The sequence below is a fragment of the Callospermophilus lateralis genome, chromosome X (assembly GCF_048772815.1).
Source record: "Callospermophilus lateralis isolate mCalLat2 chromosome X, mCalLat2.hap1, whole genome shotgun sequence".
Taxonomy (NCBI): domain Eukaryota; kingdom Metazoa; phylum Chordata; class Mammalia; order Rodentia; family Sciuridae; genus Callospermophilus; species Callospermophilus lateralis.
In genome coordinates this window covers 2,682,047-2,692,500 of record NC_135325.1, presented here as the reverse complement: position 1 = coordinate 2,692,500, position 10,454 = coordinate 2,682,047, and the positions used below count along the sequence as shown (strand labels likewise).

The 10,454-nt window shown below is 39.3% G+C and overlaps 1 protein-coding gene across 1 annotated transcript; it reads right to left on the bottom strand.

Annotated features, from left to right (window-relative positions):
• Positions 1-799: 799 nt before the first annotated feature.
• Positions 800-9,195, bottom strand: Tlr8 (toll like receptor 8). Its single transcript, XM_077107002.1, has 3 exons — positions 9,143-9,195; positions 8,198-8,274; positions 800-4,925 (listed from the first exon to the last, which is right to left on the bottom strand). The coding sequence occupies exon 3, from the start codon at positions 4,917-4,919 to the stop codon at positions 1,806-1,808; it is 3,114 nt and encodes a 1,037-aa protein (XP_076963117.1). The 5' UTR covers positions 4,920-4,925; positions 8,198-8,274; positions 9,143-9,195; the 3' UTR covers positions 800-1,805.
• Between the last annotated feature and the right edge of the window lie 1,259 nt (positions 9,196-10,454).

The window sequence follows — 10,454 nt, the reverse complement described above, 5'->3', positions numbered from 1 at the left end:
CTGCCTCAGTCTCCCAAGTTGCTGGCATTGTAGTCATGCACCACCACAGATTCAACTCAATCTTTCCTTTTAAATTTTTATCCCCAGGCCACAACAAGCACAGCCATAAATATCTCCCTAAAAACTTACCATGGCAACAAAATAGGGTTCAATATGACAAAATTAAATTCTCTTTGGCAAACTTGTGTTGATTTTTACTTTGTCCATATTAAATAACATTGTGACATACTGTTTGGGTCAATTGCTTAGACATACACATTTAAAGATAACTCATCCTGCAAGATGAACAAAGAGGCTATTATATTTTAGAAAGAATGATGCAATGGAGGTGATTCTTCTTTTCATGCTGAAGGCACTTTATTTTCTTATGCTTAGTCAAGGTCCAGTTATTCTCAAGTAGATTTCATAAGCTGATTCAAGATTATTACTGGATAGAGGGTGCAATGACCTGATGTGCAGGAACTATGGGGCTAGTAGAAGTGGTGAGGAAGCCAAATGGCTTTATTTGGGAATATTGTGTAAAGGGTACCAACAGACATCTGATTTTATATTTCCTGAGTGTGAAATTAAGAAAGAATTAATTTCTGTATTAATAATTATCTTAATATAAAAACTGCTTTTCCTTTGATTTCTACTGATGATATTTTTTTCCAAAAAGAATTCTCAAAAACCCAGCATAGGTGACAATTTCTTTTATAGTATAGCTTAATTTCCCTATTATATACATATCATACACTTGTCTTGTAAAATGAGGAAAGTTTAATCATTCATCTTAAGATTTACAGCAGTGGGAAATTAACAAATACTCCAAAAGCTTTCAATGTAGATGCATACTTTTAAAAAAAAATGGTTAAGAAATAAAAGATACTAAAAACCTATCCACTTCAGCCTTTACATGACATCTAAACCTTAAAAGTCAAACATTATAGCCAATATCTCTAAAATTTATTGTAAAAGAAAGGCTAATTCAATCATAGCATAATATAACCATGTAGCCATAAAATTTATGATCAGTCTAATCAGAAACATTAATTAACAGTGCCATAAGTTCTTATATATTAAAAAGCAGGTGTTGTAGGCTGATTGCTAAGAGGCCACAAGATACATACCTCCTGACATTCACAGTCTATGACCAAGATGGCAGGCTGGATGGTAGTCCATGGGAAACTGTTGATGATTGTCTAAGTCAACCACTGATCTGTCATAGACAGATTTCCACAGACTGAGGTGATCACAGTCCCACCAGTTCAGCTGATTTCCCTGGACTTCAGTGGTCATTCCCATGAAGCTGGTGGGATCTGTGGTTGACTTTTAACAAATAGAATATGGTCCAAGTATTGGGGTATCATTTCCCTGAATAGATCACACATAATTTAATGTCATTTAATTACACATGATTTAATGTCACTAGCACACCCTCTCTCTTGCTGGTGTTGATGAAACCAGCTGCTTTGTGAGGGAGGTCCACCTGGCAGGTACCTGAGAGCAGTGTTTGGTCAATAGTCCAGAAGAAATTGAATCCTGAAAATGACCACATAGGTGTGAGCTTGAAAGTGGGTCCCAATCCCAGAGATGTCTGTGGCCCTGGCCAATTCCTGGAATGCTGCCTCTGAGAGACCTTGTGACAAAGGACCTAGTTAGGCTGCATCTGGTCTCTTGACTTCCAGGGACTATGAGATCACAAACGTGGGTTGTTTTAAGCCTCTAGGTTGTGTGGTAACTTGTTACACAGTAATAGATACCTAAGCGGGAAGGGTCATTGCTTTGAATTTTTATTATGGTGTCAAAACATGGCTTAACATCAGTTAGTATTGCCTAATGGAATCAACATACAGATTATTGTATCGTGAGTCATTTTCAGTTAAGACTACATTTTTCAGACTTTGCCAAAACAAGCCTTCTGCCTTGGGGTTGTCAGGCCACTGGAGGATGGAGCTCTTGCAGATCCGCCGTCGCAGTCGCAAGTACTGAGAATGCTGTAGCACTGGCTCTAGCAGGATAAATATAATCACATCCATGTTCTCATCCATTAGCCTCTGTAATGCCAAGTAGAAAGCTGTTTTAAAGTTCCAGCTTTTGGCATATTTTTTGGTTAAAATGAATATCGTTTTCTTGCTCTGGTTTATGCTGAGCATGAGGTTATCAATGATGGCCAACCCCGGGTCCCAGTCCCTCTCCTGTAGACAAAGGAGAACATTTTTCCCTTCACTCTCTTCAAGGTGGTAGCGCAGCTCATTGATTACCCAATCAGTAACAGAGGCATCTTTGGTGTCATAAGAAATGTAAGCATCATAGAAAGTTTGGGATGTGGAAAGAGTCCTGTAACCTTTGATCTTTGCAACACACATATGGTAGATAAACCAGACATCCCAGTAGAACAGGTGGTGAGCCAGGGCAGCCAACATAACCATGGTAGTGATAAAGAACGTGAAGGAAAAGAGTATGGCTGCAATGGTATCTGAAACACATGTTGTCAGCTCTAGGCTCATAATACTCTTCCCTCTCTGGTCCCCAGGACTGGCACAAATGACATCTATCAATCTAGGAATTGTGACATTTGGATTTTCATCTATCCAACTTCGAAAATCTCCAATGTCACAGGTACAGTCAAAAGGGTTTCTGCCTAGTTCCAAAAGAGCTAAATTGGTAGTGGTCTTTGTCTGAAGTGTGGATTTGTTGATCATTTTTATCATGTTGAAACTTAAATCGAGGTGCACCAGATGGCTGGCTTCGGAAAAAAAGCCAGAGGGAAGGTGGGCAATCTTGTTCCGGCTCAGCAGCAGTGTCTGAAGAGAAGGTGTAGATTCAGATAGGCTGTTAGTTAAAGAGGACAGTTCGTTTCCACTTAAGTCAAGCAAGAGGAGATATGGAAGCTTCTGGAGTAGTGTCCAGTTAAAGAAATTTAACAGATTATTATTTATGTACAGTTCAGTGAGATTATTTGGCAAGTTAAGGAATGCTTCATCTGGGATACTCTGGAGGTTATTAGAAGACAGGTACAGCCGTGTCAGGTTCTTGAGACATTTAAAAATGGACCAGTACCTGTTGTCTTTGGTGTTCCACAAAAGGTCAAGGCGGTTTCCAGTGAAAACTAACTCCTTCAGGGACATGCTCTTCAGTTCCTTCTCCTCTGTTAAAGTATAAATGCTGTTGTAGCTCAGGTTTAAAACTTTGAGCTGTGTCAAATTTTGGATAAATCCTAGACGATGTGTTACCCCTGCTATTTTGAAATAGTGTGCATTATAGCTGAGATCTAGAACTTCCAGGTGGGACAGTTCACGGAGAGCATTGTTATCATCAAAATCTAGTCTATTGTTGGTCAAATCCAAGTATTTGACCTGAGGCACAGCTAAAAATTCAGTTCCATTAAATACTTGGCCATTGCCATTGGCAGAGAGATTTAAGCAGGCAACGTCACTGAAACCTTTGAATTGGTTTTTACCAATAAAGAAAATACTGTTTAAACTTAAATCCAAGGCTTTGCCATAACCAGTACATTGTGGCTTCATTAGAGAATTGGTGTTATGATAAAAATTTGAATGTGGGTCAAACTTGGCATCCATGGAGCGTCGTTTAATGGTATGACTTTGCAAAGAGGAACCATTTGTAGGAGTTTGCCTGATATCACTTACCAATGGTGATATTCTGTTCTCTGACAAGTAAATAATTTCCAGTTTGGGGAATCTTTGGAAAAGGGTAAAATCAATTTGTTTAATAAAGTTAATCCCCAAGTTGATAGTTCGTAGTTGTGGTAGAACCATTAGAGGTCGGAAATCTTCTTCTCTGAGTGTCTGGAACACATAACCTCTTAGATGCAGTGCCTTGAGAGACTGAAGTTTAGAGAAGTTTTCGGAAAGAGTAATATATTGTGAATATTCTGTCTTTACATAGTTAAAAGATAAATCGAGTATTTTTAAATTGGGCAGCTTTGTTAAAAATTCCCCAGAGGCCATTTCTTGCACTAAATAGTTGAATTCGAGATGCAACACCTTCAGGTAGTGCATATTGTCAAACCAGGTGGAAGGAACCTTCCGGAGGGAAGTGCTAGAGAGGTTTAGGTAGAGAAGCTGGGTCAGATTTTGAAAAGCAAGAGGATGTATCTCAATCGCGGCATTTCCATCACAAGGTGTACAAGGAAAAGGTGCATTGAAACATCTTGGACAGTTCCCGCTTAAATCTAATAATCTTAAGTTTACCAATCCCTTGAAGTCTTCTTGACCGATAGTTTTGATCTTGGTGTTACTCAGATAAAGTTTTCGAAGGGAGTTGGGTAGTTTGGGTGGCACATGGATAAGAGTGTTGAAAGACAGTGACAGCACCTTCAAGTTTGTAAGGGATTCAAATGTCCCATCTTCAATGTAAAATGTTTCACTACAAACAAAATAGCAGTTCCAGCCTAAATAGAGACTTTCCAAGTTCATAAGTCCCAAAGTGTCATTCTTAGTTATTGAAATTATATTGTTTTGAATTAAACTAAGTTCTCTCAAAGACTCTGGCAAACCAGAGGGTATTCTCTCTAACTGGTTGTCTTCAAGCAGTAGCTCCTGTAGGTTTTTTAGATTGAGGAATGCTCCATCTGTAATATTCATGCCATTTTTATTCATATCAGGATTTTCATTATAGTGCTCTTGATTGGCATTGTGGTTTAGATTTATTTTAGTGACATATGGAAGCTCTGGAAACGATTCATTTGTTATGTGTGTGATGAAATTATCAGACAGGTCGAGTTCTGTCACGTATTTGCCCACTGTTTGAGGAACTTCTTGCAGTTGACGGCTGTCACATTCTGCAATAATGGAGTTATTTTGCCTTTTCTCATCACAAGGATAGCTCCTGGAGTAATTCGATTCAGCAAAGAACTCACAGGAATCAGAGATAAGCAGGAAAAGGCAGATCAGAATCAAAGACCAGAAGGACATCTTTTCCTAAAGGAAAAATCAAAAGTAGAAACACAATTTTAGAATAGCAACATTTGCTGGGCATTTCATCATGAAATTAACAATTCTTCCTCACACTCGTATGAGTTTGAACTAGAATTTCTCTTAAAAGTTAAATAAATTGCCTTAAATGAGGTTCCAAATGATTTTACTTTTTTACTGTGTTCATCTTCAGGGTACTAAAAGCAGTTGAAAACGAAGTTATATGAGATTATGGCAGTGAGAAGTTTTTGCAGATGCAATTATCAAGATGCCCCACTACCATATTGAGTCTCAGCTGGATTATGGCTCTGGTTCATATTAAGGCTATAGCATAGCACCTGTGTATTTATAGCATCAACCTGTTGACACAACTCTTGATGAAAAATTTCCAGCCTCAAAGGAGTGATCAGATCCAGTTTCTAATGTGATATCACCTAAGATACTCAAGCCAGTATCATTGCCAACAATATCTCTTACTGGCATTTCCCACTATTTTTCCATACCTCTCTGATGATGATACACATCAAGTTCTCTTATCTCCACACAGGACTGGAAAGTGTACATCTTTGTGGAGCATGTGTGTATGTGTGTGTGGTGCTGGGGATTGAACCCAGGGCCTTGCACATGTGAGGCAAGAACTCTACCAACTGAGCTATATCCCCAGCCCAAAAGTGTACATCTTATGCTGTTAAAAATAACAAAACAAAGTGCCAGGTTTTGTGCTAAAAACTTCCTCACCCATGTTAAGGTTCACAGGAGCACAATGAGGTAGGTTTCATTTATTATCCATATTCTGCAGATGAAGAAACAAACTCTGAGACTTAAATAACTTTCAGAAGGATGATACATTGTAGTACTGGGACTTGAGCCACTCTGATTCCCAAATAGGTTTTTTGCTTGTTTGTCACAACTAGCCATCATGCTGCATGATTTTCTTTCGAAATCCTTGTGCCATAACAGCCTCAAGTGTAAATAGCACTCAAAAAAAGTTAATGGAACAACTACTACTCATATGTCCCTTTTCATGCAAAAGGTGACATCAACAGCTATTTGCTAATTTTGAAACTTCTGTAAGGAAGACATGGTGCTTTATGCTTTCTTGCATCTTCTGCAACACTCAGTAGAATGCCTCAATGTTTGTGCGCATTTCTTGAGATAGAAGAACTGGAAGTATCACTTTTGGTAACTATTTGCAATGAGCAGATTAATGTGGTTTCATCAGAGGTTATGCTTAAGAGTACTCTAAAAATCTTATTTCACTGGACCTAGTAAGACCAACTTTACCAAAGTAGAATTTTCACTAAGGCCCAACTCAAGACTGTCTTTGTTATGAGTTAAACCCAAAGTTCCTTCTTGTGAAATTCTCCTACAATTTAGGGTTGATGCAATAACACCCTTATACCCTGACTAGGTTACAAAAGATTTTTGATGTGGATGTTGATTATTCTGAGGGTCAATAATTACTGCCCACTTCAAACAGTCAAGGAAAAGCCAGCTCCTTATGAGATGAAAATTGAAATGAAGCAGAACTCTCAGATATTTCCAGACACATGTAGTTATTTTTAAAATTCAGCAATATTGAGGTCAAAAGAATGTTTCAGTCAAAGGTAACAGCATATGCAAAGGCCCTGAGTATATCCCAGTGAGTTCCCTATGCAGTGCCTTTAGAGCAACCCTGGGATGGAAATCAAGGGAGTTGTAACATAGGCTGAGACAAAGTACATCAGGTTTAAAGTTTGGGAAGTTGGTTGAAGCTTGCATAGAACTGCTTACAACAGCAGAGTCCAGAGTAAGAGGAAGGACCAAGAGGATTGGGGTGGCACATAGCAGGGAACTAACAGATAATATTGCTGAGGTTCTCAGTATTTCCATATTGCCCCATTCAGTGGTCATTTTCCAACCCTCATCTTAGCAAGCATATAAATGTAAAGGACTCAAAGGAAGCCAGGGATTTAAGACAAGAGGAGTGAATTCAAAACAATTATGTTTTTAGCCAGTTGTGGTGTGCACATCTGTAATCCCAGTGACTCAGGTGGCTGAGTCAGGAGAATCACAAGTTTGAGGTCAAACTCAGCAACTTAGAGAGACCCTGTCTCAAAATAAAAACTAAAGAAAGGACTAGAGACATAGCTCAGTGGTAAAGAACCTTGAATTAAATCCCTAGTACCAAATGTAAAAAATTATTTATTTAAATTTACAACTAAAAGTTGTATATATTTATGATATATAGCAGGACATTTTGAAATATGTATATTGCTATGGTGGAGTACCATGTAGCAATTACAAGGGATAAGACAATTCTATGTTTATTCACTAATTTAACAAACACTTATTAAATGTAAATTTTATTTCAGGATGTTTTTCATTTCTATTTCATGCTAGAGATGCAGCAAATAACAAAACAAGTGAAAATGCCTGTCAATTTGGAATGGATGTTGAAAGATAGAATGTTCAATAGTGGAAAGTACCATGGATAAAAATTAAGATGGGAAAGAGGATGGTTATTAAAATGCCCCTCAATTGGACTTGTCTATTGTTTTTGTCAAAAATCAGACTGGGGTCATGGGTTTAGGGGAGGAAGATCATACTGGTGAAGTGCTCTCCTGTCTCAAGAATACATGCTATCAACCTGGCTTTCCCTGTTGATGTGGACCTTTGTCATCAGACTGAGTTAGTGTTTTTCAGATCCTTATTACAACTTTTGTCTATAAATTAATAAAACATTAGTTTTTAAAGAGTTCTATGGGGAACATGACAGGGTAAGGACAGATTCCTGACCCTTCCCTTTGTCTGATATAAATAGTACCACTGGTAGGTGAGACATCTTTAGGTGAATACTTCAGGGAGTCCAGAGGGCAGGGCAATTCTGTGTGGCCTCCCTAGCCTCTAAGTAAGGTCTCCATATTTAATTTCAAATATAATTCTCTGATGCAAATCAGAGCAATTGAGGAGAAAAACCTCTAGGGGCTGCTAGAGACCAAGAAAGGAGCCTTTTGAGATTCATGCAAAGTTTTCAGGATGAAAATAACCTCCCAGAGAGTTGGAAGTAACTTAAATTATGGGCCATGGAAATCAATAGAACACTCCACAAGAGATTTCTGAGTGAATAGCTTGAGGTTTCTAGTGTCACTCTTCCAAAAAAAGAAGACTGAGGTAAGAACATTAGTTGACAAACACCAATAACATGAATTGGACAAGTACCTGAGTGGCAACAGTGGAAAATAGTGAGCAGGTAGCTAGCCAAGAAGTTGAGGAGAGCTGGGTTTGATGGCACACACCTGTAATCCCAGCCACTACAGAGGATGAGGCAGGAAGATCTTGAGTTCAAGGCCAGCTTCAGCAACTTAGCGGGACCCTGTTTCAAAAAAATAAAGATAAAAAGAGTTTGGGGATGTGGCTCAGTAGTTAACCACCCTGTGTTCAAACTCCAGTACTAAAAAAAAAAAAGAAGAAGAAGTTAAGGAGAAATCACGGCTTGTTCAAGCCTTCACATTCCATTCCATTCAGGACCATGGAGTTGGTAGTGCTCATTTTCCTAGGTGCACAGATGAAATCCAGGGGAGCACCATGTAACAATGCCCAGTAAAGTGAACCTCAGCTCATAACATCCATGTGGATCCTAGAGAGAGCAGAGCCCAAAGAGCCAGCAAGAGCTGTATTTCCTCAGCCAAGTTCTTCTTTTTGGCCACACCTATACCTCCGACTATCAAAAGTCTCAGGTCCAAAAGGATATAAGTGGGAATTTGATCCCAGATGAAGTGAGAATTCACTCTCCCCCACCCCCCTCCAGTGCTGGGGATGGAACACAGAGCCTCATACATGTTAGATTGGTGTTCTACCACTGAGCTACACCCCTAGCCTCAAAATTTGCTGTCCCTGTGGTATAACTAATAAATAAAAACCACCCAGCCTGGGAAAAGTGAAATGGAAACTATGCAAAGACAATAGAGAAAAAAACTGCAACTATGCAAAGAGAGAAAGAGAGAGAGAGAGAGAGGCTTCCAGCCAGCTTCCATTGGTTGAATATGGTAGCTGAATGCTCCCATTAAACCAAAAGTAAAGGAATAGAACCTACAAAGCAAAGAAAGCTGAAAGGAGACACCAGCAGTGTTTAAATATGTAAGAAGGTTAGGAAAATGGAAAGGAGACAGATGAGTAGTAGGTGACAGAGCAGACCAGAGAAGGCTAAAGTCTTTGGGCCAAGCTGAGAAAAGTCAATTTACCCCACAGAACCTTGGGAAGATGCAAGACCTGGAGGCAGCAGGCACCTTGGAGGTGACATGCCAGCTGGGGCTGAATGATGTCATAGTCTGTGTATGGAGCCCAGTAGCCCTGGCTCAGCTCTGGGAACTCTGATATCTGTTGTCATCTGAACATTCCACTCCAGCATCCGAGACAGAAGATCAGAGGATCTCGCTTTGGGACAACAGAAAATCATAGTAGCAGGGTCAGGGTGAGGCAAAACATAGGGGAACATTGAAAAACTTGAAGATCAAGATGAATAGTCTTGGGCTGGGGATGTGGCTCAAGCGGTAGCGCGCTCGCCTGGCATGAGTGCGGCCCGGGTTCGATCCTCAGCACCACATACAAACAAAGATGTTGTGTCCGCCGAAAACTAAAAAATAAATAAATATTAAAAAAAAGATGAATAGTCTTTAAAATAATGAAAATCTATAATGAACAAAAGATACATATTTTTAAAAAAGAGAGGACCTGACCCTGTACTTGCAAGACACTGCTTCGATTGCTTTCCCTCTGTCTGGCTCTTGTTCCAATAAAAAATCTGTTTACAAAAATAAGTATGCATTCTGCGATTTTTAAAAAATATAGCATTAAAATATCATTAATCTTTTTTTGAAATGTAAAATTACTTGTTCACATGTATTTCATAAAAATGTAAGACACATTTAAAAGTTTTTCAGAAACAAATGTTGTTTCAGTTCCATTACTCAGCTTTTTGGCTCACTTGTCTCTCCCTTAAATTTTGCACCTAAAATGAGTGCTTTGCTCACTTCCTCTAGTCCTGGCCCTACATGGTAGCAGATGTCTCCAGATTACATTAGGCACAGCCTGATCAACAAGTGGACTCACAACCCTTATCCATGGTAAGCCTCATCAGGTGGGAGGCCCTATTCTTACAACTGGAGCTTTAATCAACACTTTATTGGACCACCACTGCTATGAAATGGGCGGCACCAGGCACGAGCATGAAAAACAGAGATGGAAAGAGGCAAAAAGAAAACAATCAGAAGAGAAGCAGTTGGTGGAAGTAGGCCTTCTGACCCCAGGAGGGTGGTTTATTATTTCTTTTTTTTCTTTTTCTTTTCCTTTTTTTTTTTTTTGGTACTGGGGATTGAACTCAGGGGCACTCAACCACTGAGCCACATCCTTAATCCTTAGCCCTGTTTCATATTTTATTTAGAGACAGGGTCTCACTGAGTTGCTTAATGTCTCACTGTTGCTGAGACTGGCTTTGAACTTGTGATCTTCCTGTCTCAACCTCCCAATCTGCTGGGATTACAAGCATGTGCCACT